We start from the raw sequence: 24,995 nt of genomic DNA on the forward strand, positions 1-24,995 counted from the left end.
AGGGCTGAGGGGGGAGAGCGACCGTCACACATAGCCCTGGAGAGATATGATTGCCAGCCAAGGCCGGCTAGGGAGCCGAATTCCTGATAATGCAGATGTTGTTTTGGAACAGGCTGCTTGTTTTTTCAACAGCCTTCAGTCTCACTGGGGAACCATTCAGTAAATCCAATATTCCAAATTCATTAGTTACCGTCCTCGCCGTTCAGAACAGAACCTTATCTCCAGATCGAACCCCTCTCGCCTGCGAGCACGTTCTACCCACCAACTAGGGTGGGACTCTACGGCTCAGGTCCAACAGGCTTTGAGTCTGAGTCTGTACGGCTCTGGACAGCCCGTCCACCTGAGTCGGCAGCCTCTGCAGATGTTGAACTGCCGCCCAGATTTTCTTAATTTCCTCGGTAAATCAGGTATCCTCCAAGCCCAAACAGAAAAGATACCGCTACCAAATGGCCAAATATGTAGGCGTCTTCCACGTCTTCAACCTCGAGGGCCGAGAAGCACACAGGTCTCCACGAACTCCAAGAATCTATGACGTATCCGACCGGGTCTGTTCCACTCGGACACGCAGGCTCCCCTTTCCCCGATCTCATAGTGGAAAAAATTCGATCAATGATGATGAAGGCCCAGTTTGCCAGATCCATGTTGCTCTCAATCTTATTCTTATTCGGACAGTGTGTAAGAGACGCTCTCACAGCAAGCAGCAAGTGGAGAGATGGGGAGGGCAGGGAGAGAGGAGGAATGCGACCGTCTCCGTCAAGAGCTAGAGCAAGAAATGATGCATAAGCAGTTTAAAAATCCTCTAAAGACTTGCGTGACCAGTTCTGCGATGGTGTGAGAGAGCAGACACTTAGAATGAGACTAAGGGATTTGATTAATGCCAACCCAGAGTGGACCATCCGTGATGTTAGGGGGGAGGCCACTAGGTGGATGGCGCAATATGAACATCAGTCAGTTGAACAAAAATGTGATACCAAAAATCCAGTTTTAAATGAAATGTTTGCTTCTTGTGAAAGTTCTGTTTCTCACTCCTCTGAATCTGGGGAATTGGCGTCTTTGTTAAAACCTCAGCAGGCCCAGTTGGAGCTGGTCATGAAGGCTTTAGCTCCTCCCCCCCCCCCCTAGAACTTGCAATTTTTGTCCTAGACGAACTGCTGATGGAAAGCCAATTTGTTTCCGGTGCCAACAAAGTGGGCATATTGCCAGAAATTGTACTGCCATTGTTTAATACTGAGCCTAAACAAGCTACTTTCCTGAAGCATATGGAAAAACTAGAAACCGCCAGTGTGCAGAGCCAAACATTGGTGGGAAGTTTTCATGGCTCTGTTGATACTACTAATTCAAGTGTCTCTAATCTACTTGGTGAATGCTTGGAAGGGGAGGTGGATTTTGCTGGGGTTAGGGTAAATTGTTTGTTAGACAGTGGGTCTATGGTAACTTCCTGACAGGTTTTTGTCAAAGACAACTTTTCTCATTTGTCTGATATAGAAATAAAGGATTGCGGTTGATTGGGTCTAAAGGCAGCAAATGGGCTAAAGATTCCCTACCTTGGTTATGTGGAACTTGATGTTGTGGTGTTAGGGGTGCTGCTTCCTTGTTGAGGTATATTGATAGTCAAGGACCCAACAGATGGTTACATGAAACAAAAGAAACTTGGTGTACCTGGGGTGTTGGGGATGAATGTGTTTAACTCTCTTTACCTTGAGCTTTATAACAAATATGGCTCTGATCTGTGGGAAGCTCCTGTACTCAAGTCAGCACCACAGGGGTGGAGAAGAATCCTGAGATGCTGTCAAATGATGGAAGTTATGGCTAACTCCCCTGACCCCCATCATGTCAGAATGCAGAGTAAGAAATCTTCCTGTGTCCCAGCTGGCAGTTTGTGTTATGTGCCAGTGACACGCCCGCAGATACCCACACACCAGCCAATTGATTTATTTGTTGAACCTCTTGGTCCTGAGGGGGGGTAGTCTCCCGGAGGGGTTGTTGGTTTCACCTTCTTTAGTGAAGGCAGAGAAGGGTAGGATATTCGTCCCCATTACCAATGTGGGTAAAAGTGATGTGTGGCTAACACCTCGTAGAGTTGTGGCCACTGTTCAAACTGCTACTGTGGTAGCAGAGGATTCAAAGATAAATGTCTCTGACTATCCCAGTTGTACAGCATTTATTGCTAGCCCGGAAACAGTACTTTAAACAATACAGACATGGACCTACCTGAGTTTGAAAATCTGGAGGGTAAAGAGAAACAACAAGCAAAGGAATTGTTAAAATTATCTTATTTGACTTCCACCTACGTCATGGCCAAGATGAGCAGGTAATTTCTCAGCTCCGACAGACACAATAAAAATAGCCAATTTAAAGATACAAACCGATAGGAGAATAGACTTAGGCGAAATAATATAAGGCTTTATGGCATACCAGAAGGGGCTGAGAGAGATGATATGATCACGTTCGTAACAGACTTTTTATATAACTCACTGGAGTTGAAAGATGGAAATGACATTAAGCTGGAGAGAGCGCACAGAGCCCTCGGCCCAAAGCCAAGTGACCCCATGAAGGCTGCGAGGTCGATCATAGTCCGCTTTCTGGATTTTAAAGTAAAAGTAAAGCAAACAGTTCTGCTGCACGCATGGAAGCAAAGGAATGTTCAGTTTCAAGGACACAATGTGTACTTTAACCAAGACTACTCGCTGAAGTGCAGAGGAAAAGGAAGAAGGTTCCTGAGGTGATAAAAGAGCTGAAAGCGAAAAACATCAGAGCCCAGTCACCATACCCGGCCCAACTGAGAATTTATCTGGAATCAGGCACCAAGCAGTTCCTCACTCCTGGAGACACAACCAACCCTGAAAGAGCTAGAAGTGGAGACTGTGATGGAGGATTGGGATGTGCTAGAGAGGGAATTGACTCAAGAAAGGTGGACAACTCAGAGTGGGAGAAGAAAGAAGCAACAGTTCATCACGGCAGAAATAAGAGCCCTTTTTGATAGAGATAAATGAAAGTGAGTAAGGAAATGGTACATCAGGGGCAGTAGTGGACACTTGCTTTAACAGAACGTAACAATTCCAGATTTGATCTATCAGGTACTAGGAAGGAATTTATTTACTTTTGGCTAAAATCAGATAATTAATAATTTAATAATTTTTCACTTGTTAAAATGTCTTTATAGAGTTGAGAGGAAAGACCCTTGTGGGCTGAACACTTGGCTTTCAATGCGACGGGGTTACAGGCCCAGGACTCCCTGGTGGACTGTCGCAACTGCACATAATGCGCCTAACCCTGAGAGTTATGGCTCTCTGCCCAACAACCATCAGGAGGGGGGAGCCCTTATAGTTATTTGTTATCTGCTCTGTTTTCAAGGGCTAACCACTGGTTTGATGGACGTCGATGTTGGTTTTTTAATGGTTGCATAGATTTTGTTTTTCTGTTGTTGTTAAAGTTCTGTGACTCTTTTCAAAAGGTTCCTTGATTTTTGGTACTTTTGCAATAAAACCCAGCCATGAACATCTTAAATTTTATTAGTTATAACATAAATGGGATTAACCATCCCATAAAAAGGAAGAAGGTTATGTCACAGCTGAAGAGGTTAAAATGTTCAGTCGCTCTTCTTCAGGAGACGCATCTTAATGACAAGGAGCATAAGAAGCTTAAGATGGACTGGGTGGGCCAGGTCTTTAGTTCTAGCTGTATAGAAGGTAATAAAAGGGGTGTGGCCATCCTGTGTCACAGAGCTTTAGGACTTGCCGTAGATAAAGTAATTGAAGATTAAAAAAAAAAAAAAAAGGCCATCATATTATGATGGTGGGTGCTGATAGGTTCAGATCATTTTATAAAACATGGAACAAAACACGCAACTCTTATTTTTACTTGCAGCAAGGGGAAACCGTCCTCTAAGCTCACTCTGAACAAAGAGGAAAAAATCTCCGAAGGACGGCCTCCTTTGCAGCTGTTTTATTTCACTCGCTCACATGATTAAATCACGTTTACACAAGGCTCAGGTTGCAACATCACTCACTTCACATGATTTAAATCAAAAACAGAAGCTATGATAATTCATAACCAAAATAAAGTTACATACACCAATTCCAACAGGTGCAATCAGGGAAACTAGGATAACAATCCTGAATTTGTATGCACCACATGAGGATAACTCAAGATTCTTTAAAGAAATTTCAACTATTCTAGCTAAGTACACATTAGGATTCCTGATGATGGGGGGGGGATTTCAATTGTATAATGAACCAGAAACTAGACAAAAAAAACATTTGAGAAGGGTCCAATATCAAAGAAAGGACAAGTACTCAGTAATATGATGATAGAGCTGGGTTTGGTAGATGTGTGGTGCCAAAAACACCCGAAAGAGAGGGACTTCTCATTTTACTCAAAGGTGCATAATAGTTACTCCAAAATTTATTCATTTTGGCTGTTTAAAAAAAGATGTACATACAGTGGTGGATTGTCGCATAGAGCCCATAACAATATCGGACCATGCTCCAATTGTAATGTCCATAATTTTAGAGAAGGATAGTAGAGTCAAACTTTTGAGGTTAAATGTATCAATACTAAATGACCCAGAGGTGGTTCAGAAGATAAAACAAGACTGGAAGGAATATATGGAGCATAATGACAATGGCGAAGTCTCAGAGTCCACCTTATGGGAAGCAGCAAAAGCAGTGTTAAGGGGAAAACTGATTGCCTTCTCATCCAACATAAAGAAAAATAGAGAAAAGGAACAAACAAGATTAGAAAAAGCCATAACTGAATTAGAGAGAGCGCATAAACGGACAATGAAAACATCTTGAAATCCCTGACTTCAAACAGACAGGCGCTAAATGACCTATTGACATATAAAGCTGAGGGGGCATTGCGTTTTTCAAATCAAAGATATGAGTCAGGAAACAGGGCTAGTAGGCTACTGGCCTTTCAATAACGCAAAGCCCAAGCAAGCCGTACGGTGGCCAAGATAGTAAACCCTATTTCAAAGAAAATAGTTTCTCACTCTCAGGATATAGCCGACACATTCTCAGTCTATTATGAGGCTTTATATGATTCACCAAAGGTAGATCATAAAACAGTTAGAATCAAAAATCTACTCAGGAAAATCAAGTTACCTAATTTGATGGAAAAAGAAGCCAAAGCCATGACAGAACCAATTACTAAACAGGAAATAGAGAATACAATTAAAAATTTAAAGAACAATAAGTCACCGGGTGTGGATGGCTACCCTGGGGAATTTTATAAGCACTTTATGGAGGAGGTCACCCCACTCCTACAGAGGGTCTTTAATCACGTTCTAAAGAATAAAGATCCACCTAAATCCTGGTCCCAGGCAATGATATCAGTGATTCCTAAGGAGGGAAGGGATTTGTCAGTCTGTTTCTCCTACAGACCAATTAGTCTGCTCTATTGCGATGTAAAAATTTTGACAACAATATTGGCTAAAAGAATTCAAAAGTGTATTAATACTATTATTAAAATCGATCAAACAGGGTTTATACCTAGGTGTTTGGGGGTAGATAATATAAGAAGAACATTAAATATTATATCTATAGCAAAACAGAAACCATCAATGATTCTCAGCCTAGATGCTGAGAAAGCATTTGATAGGGTTGATTGGCTTTATTTGGAGATTACGCTGCGTAGAATGGGATTTCAAGATGAGTTCATTAATTGGATCAGGATGTTGTATACAAGACCCACATCAAAGGTATGAGTAAACGGATGTCTCTCCAAGGCTTTTGAACTGAAATGTGGAACTAGGCAAGGATCCCCGCTTTCCCCCCTATTGTTTGCGATAAGTATAGAACCCCGGGCTGAAATGATACGAGACAATGTAAACATACAGGGAATACCAATAGGTTGAGTTGAATATAAAAGTTTGCTATATGCAGGTGACGTTATACTGTATATCACCAATCCACTCACTTCTATCCCTGCACTTCTAGATTGCCTGGGAGAGTTTGGGAAGATCTCAGGTTACAAGGTTAATGAGAACAAGTTGCAGGCAATGATGTTGGTGGGGGACAGGCCGACGGACCTCGACAACATTGCTCTGTTTAATTGGCCCACACAAGGATTTAAATATTTAGGCGTAACAATCACCCCACAGACCTCACAATTATATAATGAAAATTATGGTAAACTGATTTCAACAATAAAATCTAACCTGGCCTGCTGGGAAATTCTTCCATTATCCATGATGGGAAGGATAGAGACCGTCAGGATGAATCTCCTTCCTCGCCTGCTGTATCTGTTTCAGGCTCTACCAATTTGGATCCCTCTGCACACTTTTAAATTATTAGAGAAAATGATCTCATCATTTGTGTGGCAAAGAAGAGAACCTAGAATACGGTTTCAATTATTGTGCAGCCCAAAGACAAAAGGGGCCTTGGTCTGCCCAATTTGAAATTATATTACTGGGTGGCACAGTTGCGGGGGCTAGTTGAATGGGTATCCCAGGATGAGGAAACAAATTGGATTAAATTAGAAAATTATGCATGCCAAGCTGTTTCACTGGAGACTGCACCTTTCTTAGAACAGAAGAGGTGGAGAAATCTTGGAATAAATAACGACTGGATTGGATGTATACAACGGGTATGAGTGCAGGTAAGGAAGTATTTTATTGCAAACATTCAGTTGAATTTATGGTAGGCTTATTTATTCTGCCTTACAGAGACCTGGTTACAGCAGAGTGAATGTTAGTGTAAATCAGTGTTTGGAGCTCAAGTCCATGAATGACTGTTCCAATCCTGCATCTGATTATAGTTTAACAAACAGTTTTTAACAGTGAAGGCAGTGGCATTGAATTTTAGCTTAAAAATGTCATGATTGCCGTACCCTTTCACCAAACAGGAAACAAACAATAAATAAAAACACACGCCTCATTAGAATAAGCACCTGGGTCTCATTATCACAGCTGAAACCAAATGAGAGGCCTCTTTAAACAGCTCCAGCATCCACCAGCCATGATCACAATCATCTACACTGCCTACACACAGCATTTGTGTGTGCATATGTGTGTGTTCCCTAACCTTTCGCCACAGCTTAGTGTGTGACAGGTCCTCAAAGAACACAGGAAGTGCTTAGTGGCATGGGAAAACAGAACGTGTGTGTGTGTGTGAGAGAGGGAGAGAGAGAGAGAGAGAGAGAGAGAGAGAGAGAGAGAGAGAGAGAAAGAGAGAGATCTCTTTGTCAACCCAGGCATCTTGTTCTGATTTCTAATGAGCTATTTGTCAGCAGTCCGTGTGTGCTGATGTACAATTTGCAAGAATGGACACAAATATTTCAACTGCACAAACATACGTGCAACAGTGGAAAGATGTAACCATATAGTGGTGTCGATGTACTTCGCGTACTTCATTTGTTTGTATGCATGTGATGTTGATGTACAGATCATTGTGTTGTGGTCACAGCTGCAAAAATGGCACATCTACCCTTCCTGAACAGGAAATTATTTTTGATAAATATATAACGAAGCAATATAATTGTTTCTATTCTCAGAAGACTCCATGAGCTGCTTCCACTGGACTGCAGCTGGTGACTGTAGCCCTCACTTTGCAGTATCAGAGGGTTCATTGTAGCAGGACATGAGCCGGTTCTACACCTGCAGCAGGTTCAAGTTAGATTTGCCCTCCAGCTCACAGATGGATAAGCTCCAGTTGCCGTATAGTTACTGTACGAGTACCTTCATTACAATGAATTAGCCAGCGAGCCAGCATTCAGGTAAAGATGGGAAGGAAACTATCAGCCCAACTTTTCCTCTAACCTTAATCCAAGTGATGGCACTAAACTGTGTGTAAGTATGGTATTATGCTGCTGAGCTCTTTTCCATTTTCATTCCCAAAAGAATAGCAAAGCCCCACGATGTGCTGTATTAACGGAATTATGCTCTCCCAACAGGTGAAATATGAGAAACACATGAAAAAGCATTAGGGTTGCCACCTTTCACAAATGAAAATAAGGGACACCCACCATGGCTTCTCAGGGCCATGACCAACATGACCCAAGTTGCACAACTCACATTTTACGTTGTGGGTTTTTTTTTTGCACTTTTGGCCACAGCAGCTTTTATGGGCAGTGGAGAGAGACAGGAAATGCGGGAAAGATACAGGGGAAGACACGCGGGCAAATTGGGCCGGGACTCGAACCCATGCCGCCCGCACCCCAACGCAGCATATGTATGTGGTCGCCGGCTTCACCACTAAGCCACCCAGGCGCCATTATGTTGTGTTTTTTGTAAACGGGTGATCAAGAAAGCAGTTAGTCATACATAAAATTAAATACTTTTTTTTAGCAATGAAGACTTTATTGCTGCCTAGCAGCCACCTAGCAATGGGCTAAAAAAAGACATTTATGCACCTGCAACACTTTATAAAGACATCACATCCAACAGCCATCCATCCATCATCAATGAATTCTGCCAAGGAGAATGGTCAAATAGCCAGCCAGAATTATGCTCAAAGCTTGCTGATGGCTACCAAAAGCATCTGATCGAGGTGCAAGTTGCTAAGGGACACTTAACCAAATATTAATGGGGGTGTATGCATATATTTTAGCCTATATGTATACTTTTGAGCCTGTTTGAATTAGAGGAAATACATTTAAACTTGTGAACCATATTTTTTTTTAAGTTGATAAGGATGCATGCTGTACAGTCATTCCACCCTGGAAAAAGAACAGATAAAAGAAATCATTTAAAGCCCCAAATTACCATGACATTCATGCCCATGATTAGTGTATGTAAACGTCTGATCACAACTGATGGTCATTGGTTCTCCATCATTGATATGGTTATTTCAATTGCTCAGTGAAATTCCCACCAATACATCCTTCAAATATTTCATAAAAGCTAGTAATTATTGCTTGGTGGTATTCAGTGTTTCACGTTTACTTTTTTAAGGACTGACACTGTTTAATCTTTTAATCAGATGTTTGATTTATTGGCATCTTTGACAAAACAGGCAATCTATTATAAAAGGTGAGTTATAATGAAAGCTCTTTAGGAAATAAACATAATCAGTGCTACTGCCAGAATCAGTGATCAATCTAAAGTCTTATTAGCCTCATTTAAGATGCCTTCAAGCCAGCTTTTAGATTAAAAGATTCTGCTCGATTAAATGATTACAATGATTACGTTTTTACATTATGAGAATTTTCTCTGCAAATATGATGCATTTTAATTAATAGTTATCAGTGGGAAAAGCAATAAAACGGTAATTTGATTTCCAAATTGGAATGAGTCCATTTCAAACAAGATAAAAATAAAGTACAAAAAAAAGAAGTTATCACAACAGCAACTCTGGGGAGCAAAAATTATCTGAAAATGTACAGCTGCAACTGATTTTCTAAAGCTAAAGGAAAGGATTGTCCAGCAACCAAACTGGACCCTTTCCATTCAGTGCAATTAAACTAAACATTTACCCACATAAATACTAGATTAGTAGAATAGGCACTTAATGCTATAGGAGCCACAGGAAATATACTACTAAATATACTGATACTATATGTCTCTTATAAGCATTTGGTTACAGCCTCTTGGGTCATCACAGTAAATGTAGCATTCTTTGAATGGTTTATTGACTGAATGATGCTAGTCTATTCAAAAATACTTTTCTTAAATTTGATTTGTTATTGTTTACAATAATTCTGCATTCACTTCATATCACCAAAAGACAGCTCATGGGTATCTTCATAGATGCATAATCTCAGCTGAAAGATCCATTTCAAGAAAATTTGGAGTATGGATTTTGCCCACTTAGACCTAGAAAATAATAAACAACAATCAGTAAAAGAGTGCACCAATTCAAATAAACACTCTGATATGTTGTTTCTGTGCTGAGAATTAGATGAGAGAATGTTAAATGTGACGTTCTACCCAGGGAATAGTTAGCATAGCTTGGCACAAAGACTGCAAACAGAAATAAACAGCTAGCCTCAACCTGTATTGTACCCAAATAAACTTATCAGCCATTCTTAACCTTTTATATTTTGTTTTATGGTATATACCCACAACATTAAAACCACCAGGACCTTAACAGATCTTTTGGGTCATGTAGGTTGCAGGGCTGGGCCTCCATGGATCCTACTTATTCCAGTTTATCCTCCAAGTGTTCTTCCAGGATGAACTGGAACAAGTCTTGGGAGTTTAGAGTCTGCATCTGTGTTTTCAGCTCGAATGCCCCTTATATCATGTGAATGCCAGTGCAAAAGCAGTTACTCTGTCGTGTCTTTTGAAAGGCATTCCACATTATAACAGGTCAGTGAAATGAACAATAACTTGTGCCTCTTTTCCACAAGCACCTCCTCACCTCGACTCTACTTGCTTTTAAGGGTTTTCCATTAGGTGGTACTACCTGGTACCAGGTACTTTTTATGTACCTGCTCAGCCGAAATTCCAAGCGAGCTGAGTCGAGCCCAAAATGTGACATCAGACTGCACGCCACTGATTGGCCAGGGAGTGATGTTATTAGATAAGTCACAAGAGCGACTCCGTCACAAGAATCACACCAGCTGTTTTTTAAAAACAGGTGCTGTGCAAGAAGTGCTTTCTGATGTTTCTGTTTTTTCTTTGCTTATATTGGTCAATAGACTGTAGTCAACAGGATTCATGAAGGGGTTTTATATATATAAAAATTTTTTTTTAATTCATCAATCTAGTCCTTTTTGGCCACTTAAAATGAAAACAGCTATACACTAACCAACACTGATATTTTTGTGTTTGGTGGCTGATGACAGAATCTAGAGGGAGCTAGATGGCGTGACCATTTGTGTCACATGCAAATGATGTCATGAGACTTTTCAGGCTGCCTCGCTATAACGACCCCACCCACATTGAGGCAGTACAATACATATAGACACAGAGTGAACTTTCTTATCAAGTTCTCTAAAGGAAAGGAAAGAAATACATTTTCCAAAAAGTGTAAAACGAGCCAAATTTTGTTCTGTACAGTAAGTCATGATTTAGCATTTCTTTCTAAAGATACTGTATAGGTGCCTGATTGTTAGTCTATGATGAAATGAAAGTTAAAGAGATTAGTATTAGTGTGTCAAGCAGGAAAGCTCACCATATTTCTGCCTGATTTCCTGGTGTCTTTGCTTCATCTCTGCCCTCCTGTAATGACAAAACATTCTTTCATAAGTCATGTGGTGCTGACTAATAATATTTTCAGGGCTGATAACAGTATGACGTGTGCATTTTTCCATCATGTGTGTGTTGCTATGCAGGAAAGTGATATGGATCATAACTACCAATACAAAAGGCCCAGCTGATGTGTCAAACCTAATGCAAATATTATGGCACCAATAAAAGCCAAAAATGTATAATTGTTGGGAGCATTTTTTTGAGGGCATAATGTATCCACAAATACCTGTACTTTGCATGCATTTGTAGCAAATATTAAATATAAGCTGAGGCAGTTGTGATATTAGAGAAACAGCTCTATATGGAGAAACTTGGCAATGAAGACATGGTACTGAACAGCTACTTGGTCTCACTTTATGATTTTACGAACGGAACTGAAAAAAACTAGAGATGTGGGCAGCTATTCAGAGGTCTGCACCCAGTTCAGATTGAGACTTTTGGCTCTTTTCCACTAGTACCTACTCAGCTTGACTCTACTCGGTTTCAGTCATTTTCCATTACAACTGAGTATCGCCTCAGCGGGCTGAAAGTCCAGCGAGTTCATTTGTATGTGACACAAACACAAACGATCACTCTGTCTAGCTTCCTCTGGATTCTGCCATCAGCAATCAAGCACAAAAACGTCTGTGTTGGTTACTCTGTAGCCATTTTCCTTATTGCCTAGTTTCAAAAACGGCAGGTTTGATTCTTGTGAAGGAGTTGCTCTCATCTAGTGACGTCACTCCCTGGCCAATCAGTGACATGTATTTTGTTGATGTCACTTTTGGCTCAACTCAGCTCGCTTGAAACTAGGGGTGGGCTGGGTAGATACTAAAAAGGCACCTGGTACCAGGTACTACCACCTAATGGAAAACTTTAAAAAAACGAGCTGAGTCAAGCTGAGTAGGTACTAGTGGAAAAGAGACGTGTGCGTTCAAGTCCACCATCTCTCTGAACCCATATTTTGGTAGGTTAGAGCCATGCATTTATCAAATACAGTCAGAAACTAACTGATGAAATGTAAGTCAAACTGTATTACTGTTAAAGAAAGAGTAATTCTCACCTTTCTTCCTGCTTGGTTTTCAGCTTATTGGCCTGTCGGTGCATCTTGGCCTCAAACCTTTGGGATCTGAAAAACACCAGATTAGATTTATGTGTGTGTGTGTGCGTGTGTGTGTGTGTGTGTGTGTGTGTGTGTGTGTGTGTGTGTGTGGGGGGGGGGGGGGGGGGGGGGGGGGGGGGGGGGCAATCTTTAGTATTGGGGCCTCTGCCCCAATACTAAAGATCCTATGTGAAAGCTGTTATTAAAAGTTACATTTTAAAGATAAGCAACTTATAGTGGCCATGTGAATAAATATGGGGAGATGTCAGCTTTGGACTGAGTTGAACATGGCACCCTGATAATCTAGAAAAGGGAGTTTTCTAATAAATTACAATATTTTTCTGTATCTAACCAAGTAGCCTTGTGCCTAAATGTAATAAAACAGCATCTGAAAGTGAAAAATAGTGCTGGTTGAAAATCAAGTGTGTTGTGCCTCCTCCACCCAAATTCCCTTTTAAGTGGAAACACTCCCATCTTTCAGGAATGCTTACATGTATCAGATATAATCGTTTAATTGAATGACATGTTGGGTATTCGGGATGTGTCTCAACCTATTGCGCACAACTAATACCATTGCTACAACTTAATCCACCAGCATCACACTGGAAACAAAGAAAGTGCTTTGTCAGACTGGGTCAATCACAGCTCACACTAAACTTACCCAAAGTTCTCACACTTGCAGCAGCAGAACAGACAGATGAAGAAGCCAATGATGAGAACTGCACCAAGCACTGATAAGGTGATTATCAAGATCTGGAAGTTCACTGCAGACAGAAACACAATGACAGCATTATGCAGGAGTCTCCAATCACATACACACATACACATACAAGGTCTTGAATAATCAGGCCCCATCTTATCTCAAAGACCTTATAGTCCCATATCACCCCAATAGAGCACTTCGCTCTCAGACTGCTGGCATACTTGTGGTTCCTAGGATATTTAAGAGTAGAATGGGAGGCAGAGCCTTCAGCTTTCAGGCCCCTCTTCTGTGGAACCAGCTTCCAGCTTGGATTCGGGAGACAGACACCCTCTCTATTTTTAAGATTAGGCTTAAAACTTTCCTTTTTGATCAAGCTTATAGTTAGGGCTGGATCAGGTGACCCTGAACCATCCCTTAGTTATGCTGCTATAGGCCTAGGCTGCTGGGGGGGTTCCCACAATAGACTGTTTCTTTTCATTCACCTTATTTACTTTGTTTATACTCCACTCTGCATTTAATCATTAATTGTTATTAATCTCTGGCTCTTTTCCACAGCATGTCTTTTCTCTCCCCTTAGCCCAACCGGTCGCGGCAGATGACTGCCCCTCCCTGAGTCTGGTTCTGCTGGAGGTTTCTTCCTGTTAAAAGGGAGTCTTTCCTTCGTACTGTCGCCAAGTGCTTGCTCATAGGGGGGTCGTTTTTGACTGTTGGGTTTTCTCTGTATTATTGTAGGGTCTTTACCCACAATACAAAGCGCCTTGAGGCGACTGTTTGTTGTGATTTGGCGCTATATATATATAAAATTGAATTGAATTGAATCGCAGATTTAGCATAAAGATAGAAAACAGTTGATCTTGTTCTTTCCTTAGCTGGGATTTTTCATTACTCTCCTCAAACCTAATTATTCTAGCGGTGTAGACATTAGTTGTAATGTCATTTTGACAAGCTGATAAAAAAGTTAAGTTAATCCTAATGACAGTTATTACAGTTATTATTAATACAAAAATGCATTTATGTAAAAAGTCCTGTATCAACATTTTACAGATGTAAAAGTACAATATATGCCCAAAGGTTTGTGGACAAAAGGAATTTTAACATCCATATGATGAACTCAATTTATCTTGCAGTGTTGAATGAGTTCATGTCTATCACAATAAAATAGGAAACCATGTTTTGCACAGGGTGAGGCTGTCAGGATGAAACAGGATAGGGTTTTCCCTCAGCCCGCCATTGTCTACTCTGCATGCTGAAGCACTTACCCAAAACAAGCAGCCCCAGATGAAAAGTGCACAAACATGGAGAGGGACTTTTGTTCACACTAGCCGTTCTCATAACTTGCTTATTAAGAGGGCTAAATTTAGTGAAATATTTATCCACAAGTGGGTAGTTTTATCTACAGTAACCATTCATTACATGATCAACTGTCCTAATCTTCAATGATGAAAAATGAAGAACCAAACAGATGCAGGACTTTTGAAAGCTAAAAATGGTACAAAGATGACTTAAATGTTCTTTTTATTACTCCCCTAGCGCAGTGCTGATTGGCAGCAGCTCCTGTCACTCTTTATTTTTCAAAGACTTTATCACCTGCTAAACTTGCTCATTGTAATCTACGTGGAGGTGAAATGGCTTCTTTTGTTTTGTTTTTTTCGCAACTCCCGTAGAGTCAGGTTTTTCAAGTCTGCTAGTGGGTTCTCTTTGCCTTACACTCTTGGCAACAGAGAATCTTCACCAGCAGATCATACTGACAGTTCTAGGAGTTCCAGGAGTGAAACCTGTAATCCCATAGGATGTACAGAGGAAGGAGATGAAACGGTTCCAGCTATTGTCAAGGGGAATGTGAGGTGTTTGGACAATAATGTGGACAAGCTCAGTGAGCTGATTAAGACCAGATGGAATACAATGAGTGTAGTTTGGGGCAATAAAGCAAGACATTGCCAAAGACACTGCAGTGTGACTGTACCTGGCTTCAAGACTTCAGGGATGTTAATCTAATCTGACTATAACAAATGTAGAGGGACTGCACAATCCCAGACATGTTACTGTGTCCTGAATACTGATCTGCTAGTTGTTGGAATGCGTTCATATTACTTTCTGAAGAAATTCATCATTGTTTTTGCCGTTTGAGTCAACACACTGTTTGGATTCCTCCATCAGCTGATGCAGAGGTCATCCAAATGACTGTGGCTATAGATCCTGACCACCCTCTGCACACTTGCTGGAACATGCAGCACCTTGTCTAACATCCATTTCAGCTCAGCTGGCACACAGACACAGAAAATCTTTTCTACCTACCGCAATACCTGCATTCATTTTAGATTTAAGCTCCTTATTGTATCAGATTTTGATTTTAATTCATGTAGCGTTTCATTGTTTTGTATTTTCCATTTAACTGAAGTCCTCCTTTAGTGTAATTTTTTAACTTTCCAAGCTGTTTTGTTCTGTGATCTTGTGTTTATCCATTTAAGTTGTTTATGATCTTTGGATTGATGCAACACAGTAATTTCTCAACTTTGGGGATAAATAAAGTATTTATCATCATATTCAAGAATATAATTTATGTATCAAACTGGACTATGCACTGACAAACAAATTATACATTTAATAACTAAAATATATTAAAGGTCACAGAAAAACATGGTTCAGATATTACAAAAAATAAATAAATCAGCTCGTAAGCATCAATCATAGTCAGTCTACTGGACAGCATATTTAGCATTAAAGTAAGTAAGTACTAAAAAAATATTATAGATAACATATAATGAAAGTAATCCTGAGGGGAAGAACATAGATAAGTTACTCGAAAATCAAGTAACTTCGAAGCTTAAAGGGTAAGTATGTATTAATATGTGTTAAAATGCCCAAAGTGGTTATTAAAGTTGTTATCAGTATGTGATCAGCTAGAGTGTGTGTGTGTGTGTGTGTCTTACTCCAGCAGAGTCCCCAGCGTGCATCATTCAGAGGACAGAGTGCATGGGGTGGTAGGATGGTTTTCACTGGATATGTTATACATGACTTTGTTGTGATACACCACAAGCACTGTTAAAAAAAAAAAAATGACCCTTTTAGTTATTTTTTTAAATGACTCTTGAGGTATTTAGGCAAATTACAGGAAGCACTGTATGATAAACACAGCCTAAAAATGTAGGAGGGTACAGTAGGAATGCACGACAGATCACTTCTTAAACCAGTCTAACAGGTGTGGGGGTGGAGAAGGAAACATCTTTTTTGATCATGTGCGTGCACGCACACACGCACACACACACACACACACACACGAGTTAACCCAGAAGTAAATCAGCCAAGCAGAAATAAGACCCTCTCTCAGCAGACTTACCGTCACATTTTGCAGACATTCCTCACAGCTTGTCCCATTTTTCGTCTCACACACTATAGAGGGGGTGAAAAAAGTTAAAATAATCCAATTAAAGTGTCTGAACCTAGTGGACATGACTCGACTCCTAAAGGTCTAAATACTTTGCCTCAAAATAGGAGGCAAACTTGACTGCAAAAATTGGCGAGTTTAAATAAAAGCACCAGGAGGAGAAGATTAAATGAAGCCTGCTTTGTGCGCACTGATTTTTTGTAACTCCTGCTAATCCTCCTGGGACATTTTCCATGGAAACTAAGCACAGCAAACACAGACATACACAGAACAGCAGCTTAATCTGAAACAATCAGGCACCCTGGGGCTGAGAAAAAAAAAAAGGACTCCTCGTTCCTCCTTAGAGGTTTCAGTACTCAAAGATATACAGAAACTCAATTCTACCTATAATGTGAACTTTTCTGTGAAGATTTATAAGCTGAAAAGTGGCATGTGCGTAAGGTTATCCGTGATATTTTATGATATTCTCAGTGCAGAACATGCAAACAGTGACATTTTAATTTGAAATGTTTGGTTGCTTCCGCCCCTCTCAATTTAAGTCCCATTAATCAACAATTTAAAACATATTTTGAAGATAATAGAGTAAAAATGCTGTTCAAAATGAGGAAACTGAGAATCACGGCTAAATCACGTTAAGGATGTGAACAATCTGTGCGTACCTAAAATCCTAACAATAATAATAAAATACGACCCGACTACATATGATTAAAGATCATTTTTTTAAAGCTTCAACTAATTCCTCAGTCACCACATTCAGTGATTTCCATGCCTACCGTTCTCAGGTGTGGAAGACTGGGCGAAAACTGTTGTCGCCAGGTAAAAAACAAGGAGAACAGGCAATAATATCCGTAAACCCATCATCCAACAGCGTAGACGCAGATTAATCCACAAGTCTCTGCTGAGAATTTGTTTGTTTCAGAAGATTTGAGAAAGCGGTGTAAGCGCAAAAGAAGGAAATGCCTCGGCTGCTCCGCGGACGGCTGAAACCTGAGAAGTTAACTCAATGAGAAGGAACACAGAATCCTGACGCACTTTCTCTTTATGCACCCAAACAAAGGCGAGAGAGGCGTTGGCAGTGCGGAGTACATTCCGAAATACGTCATTTAAAATAGGTGTAGAATTAACAGCGAAATTTACATGAAGCAGTTTGTCTGTTTGTTTGTGTTTGCAGAAAATTTAAAAAAACAAACAAACAAAAAAACAAACAAAAAAAAAAAGCCATGGTCTCAGTTAAAACATTAGATTTTTACTGGTAGGCTGTATCATTTCACAGTTGTGTTGTTTAGTCCTTGGATTCCCCCCTCCCGTCACTTATGAAAGTGACTATAACAAAACTGCTAACATAGTTAACACGGTTAATTAATGTAGAGTATTTTATGAGCTAAATGTTGACCTAATATCATATTTACATATTTGGACATTTTTACAAAAAGGAGATAAGGGGCCCCGGTCAGCTGCTAGATAGCTTAGCCCACAGAGTAGCTGCCCAAATACAATAGTCTTCTCACCTGCTCTTCTAAAGCTTCAAAACTGTGTCTATTTTGAAACTGGATGGATGGAAATTAGATAACAAACGAGATCACAGTAAATAAGGACCATTTTCAATAATTTATTAAAGCATAATTTTGTAAAGCCAGTTACAAATAAAAAATAACATCACACATATCTCTCTCTTTCTCTCTCTCTCTTTTTTTTTTTTTTTGTTTAAACAAGCACAATGTTTTACTATGTAAAGGTGATAATAAGCATAACATAAGATAAGGATGGGCCCCACTTTGGCCGCCTGCGGCTGATAACAGGACCCTTTGTGATGAAGTTGCCCTTGAAGACAGATTTGTAATCAGACAGTTCAAAATTTCCACTAAACAGTTCCCTTTAGCAAACACACTGATCACATCTCAGCAACTACAGGGCAAGTTCTTCTTACTCAGTGTAATATCAGTGACAGACAGAACCATAGATGTAGAATAACCAGGATAAACAGCTCCTGGTTCCTCAGTATTTATGGCTTGTGAACTTACTTTTTCAGTTTTCACACATTTTTTTTTAGAGCTGGAACTAAATCAACCAAAAGTTCAAAGTGGAACCTGCGCGTGAGTCCTGCTTAGTCTACAGGCAGGATCCCAGTGGGCTGTGTGTATGCAGGCGGGCTGTAGCTAAGATTATAGACACTGAGGTCATGGAAATTTGGAGCATTTTAGCAAAGCTATACATTGTACACTTTAAACCTTACATGTGGTTGATGCTTTAGGTTCATTTCAATATTGTTACACTTAAAACAGTTAAATATGAAGAAGCAATTCAATATTTTTTCATCAAAACTGTGGAAAAACTAATTTTTGGCGTTTGATCAACACTTCAAAGGGCTTGAGGGTCTTCAGACAGGATTCACAGCCTCAGTTTTTCTAAAAGATCATGGCCACCGCCCTGTGTAGTATGTGATAAACTAGAAAAACAAAATATTTCACCTGAAGAACTTCACTTTAGTAACTGGTGTGAAGAGCCAAAACACAGCTGTCTTTGGGGCAAATCCTGAAATTCTTATTGCCACAGAAACTAGTTTAGAAACTTCAGCTGAACTAGATAAGACAATTAATTGGAGCATGTTGTGATACTGGACTGTAATTTTCCATGCTATGCAAGCACTCCCACTGGATCTCTGCTCTATGGGAGCGCTTTGTTTACAGTGCTCTTTGCAGGTGTTTGATGTGGGGGGATGCTGCCATCTAGCTGTAATGCACAGCAGCGGGTGACGTTGCTTCACTTTCAGTCCAAAAACACACACATACACACAAAATAGTGATGAATTTCAGCATTCCAAGTGCACAATTAAACCATTTCCGAGCCCATATCCTCACAGTGTCTTATCTGCTCCTCTTACACTGAGGCTGAAAAAAAAAATCAGCATATTTTCACTCCTCCCAAACAGACTTTGCAACACATACAGTACAATAGGAAATAAATAGCCCCTCAACCCTCCCCTGAAATTCCATGCTTTTGCTGTTAATTCACAATTACAACACCATTCTTTGCAAAGGTTAGTCATGTAAATACATCCTATTTCCAAGGAATACACTCAGTAGTAACACTTCTCTTTTCTCATTTCTCATTTCCCTTTTCTTTTCCAACAGTTTACGCCATTAATACACTCACACACACACATACACACACACACACACACACACAGCAGCAGCAATGCAGACACAGCACTTTAGGTTGGCTAAGATAGGGGGAATACAGTAATAACAGTATTGTCAGTAATAAAAATCACATGTTCATAAATAGGCTGAAAACACAGACAAACAAGGTTATGTGCATTTTTGCTTAAGTCTCCTGATCTCCTCAGAAAAGAAAAACGTGAGCTTGAGCAGATGAGGACAGACAGTATTTCATGGCTCCAATTAATGTTGCAGAGTGAGTCCAACAAACAACAATGACAAATTCATCAAAAGGCTGTTAAAAATATGACCACGATAGCAGCCAGACTCACTGTATTCTATTTTCTTTTTTTAAACTTACTCTTACTTTTCTGTGAGTCACATTAATGGCACAGCCAGTGTACAGTATTGGCATTATATTCAGACATACAATGGTCATTATTAACACCAGTCACTTGCATGTATTTTACATGGCAGGTGTCACATTGCATTTAGTATGGCATTTATATACTCTACAGTGCAGTGGCCACCAAAAATGTAATAACTCTTATTATAACCTGTGATATACGATACAAAATGATACATGTTTGTTCAGTTTATGTGTGCGTGTACGTGAATATACATATTTATCCAGCTTATGTGACATGTAGACATAAATAGGGAAATCTTTCTTTTCTGATATTGTTCTGAATATTGTTCTCGTAGAGCCAAATGAGGCTGTTAGCCATGCACATACTTTGGAGAGCCTCCAACGTAAATCTTTCTTCTTGGGAATATTTATAGGATATTTTTCTGAAATATTTAAAGCCACTTCCTTTGGCTGTGTTTTCTTCTTGTGGCCACACAGTGGCACTGACGAGTAAGCAAGTGAACACTATGTGGTTTGGTGGGCAGTGGGCCCCCGAATCATTGAGTCCATTTTCTCAGATGTACCAGAGCTGATGTTACAGATAAAAAGACAGAGAAAGCAAGCAAGAACAAGAATTCAGCATTATAACTTAATAGCAACAGCAAACAAAGAGTGAGGATACATGAAGAGAAAGAGAGAGACTCGGAAATCAAAGGAGAAGTGAGTTAGAAACTAATATAACTGAGAAAGTGTGGCTTTCTTCTGTCTGGCAGTGCAATGGGTGTTGGGGGGAACCACCTGGGACTGACTGGAACTGGGTGGCTGCTTTGTGCTTGTTGTTTCTGAATTTGTCCGAAAAGGAAAACGGAGAGAAGTTTGGAGTGTGCTTGAACATCTACATGCAGGACTACAGCTGAGGGTTATGTATTTGATGAGACAGCCCCCAAAATACAGGTTGTTTCATGCTATTTCATGTCATGTTATTAATAGATCTCCAGGCCAGTAGAGTGTGCATTTGGCTTCTGTGTCAACTTTCCCCCATTTTATTATTGATGCTCTTTCCCCATTCATGATTCAACCTGGAAGTTGAGCTGATTGGTACAACTGCCCTTTATAAAACCCAACCAACCCCAAAATGCAAGGGGCCAAGGCGTCTGGTGTCACTAGATGGATGAACCAAGAGCTTTGATTTGCAGGGGGAGATCACCTCACCCAGGAACTGGCAACACTGGACACAGACATGATGCTGCAGCGTTTCTTCACCATCATGTTAATGTAGGCTCGCATGATCTTGGTGATCTCTCCAACCTAAAATGTAAAAAAAGGACATTTGAATTTAAGATGGATGGTTGTGATCATTGGCTGCAACTTTGTAGCTTGGCAAAAGATGCACAAAGCCATTAGTATTCCCCTTACCCTGATTTAATCTTTAAATGGTAATTGTGAGCATCTTTACACACAGTTGTGCTAAGAAGTTTGGATAAACTCATCATGGCCATGAATGTCAAGGTAATTTAGGGCTTTTAATGATTTCTTTGAACTGTTCAGATGCTTTTTCTAACTTTTCTGTGGCATATTGTTATTATACTGAACTTAAAGTAAACCAAAACAATAAAGCCAGGCGTGCAAAAACACATTACATCACTGAAAAACTATGCTTCAAAAATCAATAACAAACGTAAACATATACAGTGCAGGAAATAATTATTTGATCCCCTGCTGAATTTGTAAGTTTGCTCACTTCCAAAGAAACAAACAGTCTCTAATTTTTAATGATCGCTTCATTTTAATGGAGAGAGACAGAATATCAACCAAAATTCAGAAAAACCACATTACATCAAAGTTATAAATTGATTTGCATGTCATTCATTGAAATAAGTATTTGATCCCCAAGCAAAACTTGACTTAGTAGTTGACAGAGAAACCCCTGCTGGCAAGCACAGCAGTAAGACATTTCTTGTGGCTGGTCACCAGGTTTGCACACATTTCATTTTGGCACACTCCTCTTTAAGAAACTCTCAAAATCCTTTAGGTTTCTTGGCTGCCACTTGGCAACTCGAAACTTCAGCTCCCTCCATAGATCTTCTATAGGACTGAGGTCTGGACACTGGCTAAGCCACTCCATGACCTTAACATGCTTTTTCTTTAGCCATTCCTTTGCTTCCTTGGTGGTATGTTTTGGGTCATTGCCATGCTGGAAGACCCATCAGCAACCCATCTTCTGTGTTCTGGCTGAGGGAAGCAGGTTCTCATCCAATATTTTACAGTGCATGGTCCCATTCAGTGGCCCCTCAATGTGGTGAAGTTGTCCTATACCCGTTAGCAGGAAAACAGCACCAAAGCGTAATGTTTTCACCTCCGTGCTTGACTGTGGGGATGGTGTTCTTTGGGTCATATTCAGCATTTCTCTGAGCAGATCAAGTTGATGCCAAAGAGGTAGATTTTGATTTCATCTAACTACAGCACTTTCTCCCAAGCCTTCTCTCAATCATTTAGATATTCATTGGCAAACTTAAGACAGGCCTGTACGTGTGCCTTCTTGAGCAGGGGGACCTTGAAGGTGCTGCAAGATTTCAGTCCATTATGGCGTAGTGCGTTACCAATGGTGCTGGTGGTGCCTTCAGATCATTAACAAGCTCCTCCTGTGTAGTTTTGGGCTGATCCACCACCTTTCTTAGGATCATCCTCACCCCATTAGGTAAGATCTTGCATGGTGCTCCAGACCGACGGCGACTGATGGTCATTTTATATTTCTTCCATTTCCAAATAATCACATCAGCTTCTTGCTGATGGTCTTGTAGCCCATTCCAGCCTCGTGCAGGTCTACATTCTTGTTCCTGATGTCCTTTGACAGCTTTTTGGTCTGGCCCAAGGTGGTGGAGCATTTGGAACAAAAGAAACCGATTGTGTGGACTGGTGTGCTTTATACATGTAATGAGCTGAAATCAGAAGTATTCGTAATATGGGCACACAGCCAAACTGTGGGAGCCAGAATGCTGGCTGGGTTGTAGAGGATCAAATATACATTTTACTCAGTGACATGCAAATCCATTTATAACTTTTATGTAATGTGTTTTTTTTTTTTTTTCTGGATTTTTGGTTAATTCTGTCTCTCACCATTAAAATTAAACTACCATAAAAAATTAGAGACTCTTTATTTTTTTGGAAGTGAGCAAACTTACAAATTCAGCAAGGAATCAAATAATTATTTCTCCCACTGTAAAAGCTGCTAGCATGGCTGTAGAATCTAAGTCTTATTGTTTATTTGTTTGCACAATTAAGACAGCCAGATAAAAGGCATCCAATTGTCCCCAATGTGAAAAATATCTCAAATTCAATCAAGGATCACAGCCTAAAGCAGGGGTGGGCAATTAATTTTTCCCAAATCACCACACGAGAAACTGCGACTGTTGAGGCAGGTAGCACCAATGCGCTCATAAAGAGATAAAAAAAATAATACTGAGTAGAATTGAGCTCAGTTTATTGGTGTGGCCACGTAAACAAACGCAAACAGCAAGACTTTGTAAAAGAAAAATGGAATGAGGAAAAAAAAGGAAACAACATCAAAACGATGAATTAATTAGGCATTCAACACAGAATTACTGAGCAACTATTCTGGATTATATCTGCTTGTTAGACAAAATAAGCCACCAACAGCCATTCTGAGCTTTAGAAACCTGCTGTGGGCATTTTTAATGACCTTTAAAATAAACCTTATTAAAATCATTAATTGCAGCCCTGAAAAGTTTAAATAACAAATGAAAGTAATGAAAAATGAATGATGAGCTCTCACCAGTGGAGTCTCAAAGTACATCTCCCTCTCATCCACGATGATCTTGTAGGTGCAGGGCTGTGAAGCTCCAAAGAAGGTGATGTGTTCGTACTGGAAGGTCTCGAGCGGTTTGGGTTCCCCTCGTTTATACACAGACACGTTGTCAGCACTCACACCCAGCCACAGATCATGAGGGAAACCTCCCTCTTTGCACTAGCAAGAGAGGAGAGAAGGGAGAGAAAGGGGGTTACTTATCAGGCAATCAGGTTGTTTGTACATAACCCTAAAATCCATCTTCTTATCTTTTTTCCTCACCTCCACATCAAATAGAGTAGAGCCATATCCTGGCCACTCCTTAATGATGCTCATGTATTTAAGCATGGCCTGATGTTGCGGCATGCCCTGCAGACGAGTCCACTTCTCCAGCACACTCGTCCGTGTGGCAGACGTCTCCTCCTTCACCCACATCTCAAGCATCTGCTCATCCTCCATCTGAAGCAATCAGTGAATCCTCCATGAAAATATCAATCAATTCAGCTAGCAGGTCCATTTTTCATTAGCAGGAGAGAGATTTCAGTGAACTCATGGGAAGATGCAGAGGATTTTAAAATTCAATAGTGTTGAGTCTATATGGTAAATGGACTAGTTCTTATATAGTGCTTTTCTACTCAGTCAGAGCACTCAAAGCGCTTATACAACATGTTTTACATTTACCCATGCACACCCATTTATACAAGCACTTCCATGATTAATTAAGCTAAGTGCTTTAATTATCTAACATTCATACACATTCATACTCCAACGGTTGCGTCAGAGAGCAACTTGGGGTTAAGTATCTTGCCCAAGGATACATTGGCATGCAGCCTGGAGTAGCCAGGAATCGAAACAGATTAGGTGACCTGCTCTACCTACTGAGCTACAGCCACCCAGCCACCCATTCTATATTTTAAGTAAAGACTTCTTTACCTTCTGCTTCTTCAGTGAACCAGTCTTGAAACTTCTCCTGAGGGTGCCGTCCAGGAAACTCGGAGTCTTTCGTTTCTCTGCGCCAGTCCCAACACCACCTTGTCCTACCACCGCGCCTTTTCCATCTCCTGCTCCTCCAGCTCCACCTCCTCCAGCTCCACTCGCCACCCCCACGCCTGGCTTGGTGGAGTGCAAAATGCGGTTGCGCAGACGTCCAATTGGATAAACGCTCCCCAGGTTCCATCCGGCTCGACCTGCCCCATCACCGTGGAGATATTGAAGACGTAAAGCGGCCAGGTGCTGCAGTGTTTCCTCTGAGGCCGGGAAGTGGCCGCTTATCAAAGACTCGTGCGCCTGGGATGAGAGAGCAAAACACTCTTCATTTACAACACAACACTCACACTTTCCAAACCTATATGCTGAACTAAAAATGGTGTGAACTGGTAC

General features: G+C 40.5%; 2 protein-coding genes across 2 annotated transcripts in view; both read right to left on the reverse strand.

The window, feature by feature from the left end:
* Positions 1-8,908: 8,908 nt before the first annotated feature.
* Positions 8,909-17,341, reverse strand: pttg1ipa (PTTG1 interacting protein a). Its single transcript, XM_030759102.1, has 7 exons — positions 17,077-17,341; positions 16,256-16,308; positions 15,849-15,957; positions 12,877-12,979; positions 12,177-12,242; positions 11,058-11,104; positions 8,909-9,754 (listed from the first exon to the last, which is right to left on the reverse strand). The coding sequence occupies exons 1-7, from the start codon at positions 17,162-17,164 to the stop codon at positions 9,717-9,719; spliced, it is 504 nt and encodes a 167-aa protein (XP_030614962.1). The 5' UTR covers positions 17,165-17,341; the 3' UTR covers positions 8,909-9,716.
* A 600-nt stretch (positions 17,342-17,941) lies between these two features.
* The window catches only part of myo10l1 (myosin X, like 1), a 50,209-nt gene continuing 43,155 nt past the window's right edge, over positions 17,942-24,995 (reverse strand). Inside the window, exons 40-43 of the mRNA XM_030718979.1 lie at positions 24,549-24,902; positions 23,898-24,074; positions 23,604-23,795; positions 17,942-21,118 (exon numbers count right to left, since the gene is read on the reverse strand). Coding sequence (XP_030574839.1) covers positions 21,014-21,118; positions 23,604-23,795; positions 23,898-24,074; positions 24,549-24,902 — 828 coding nt within the window. The 3' untranslated portion in view covers positions 17,942-21,013. The remainder of the gene's footprint in view (positions 21,119-23,603; positions 23,796-23,897; positions 24,075-24,548; positions 24,903-24,995) is intronic.

This window comes from Archocentrus centrarchus, chromosome 22 (assembly GCF_007364275.1).
Source record: "Archocentrus centrarchus isolate MPI-CPG fArcCen1 chromosome 22, fArcCen1, whole genome shotgun sequence".
NCBI classification, from domain to species: Eukaryota; Metazoa; Chordata; class Actinopteri; order Cichliformes; family Cichlidae; genus Archocentrus; species Archocentrus centrarchus.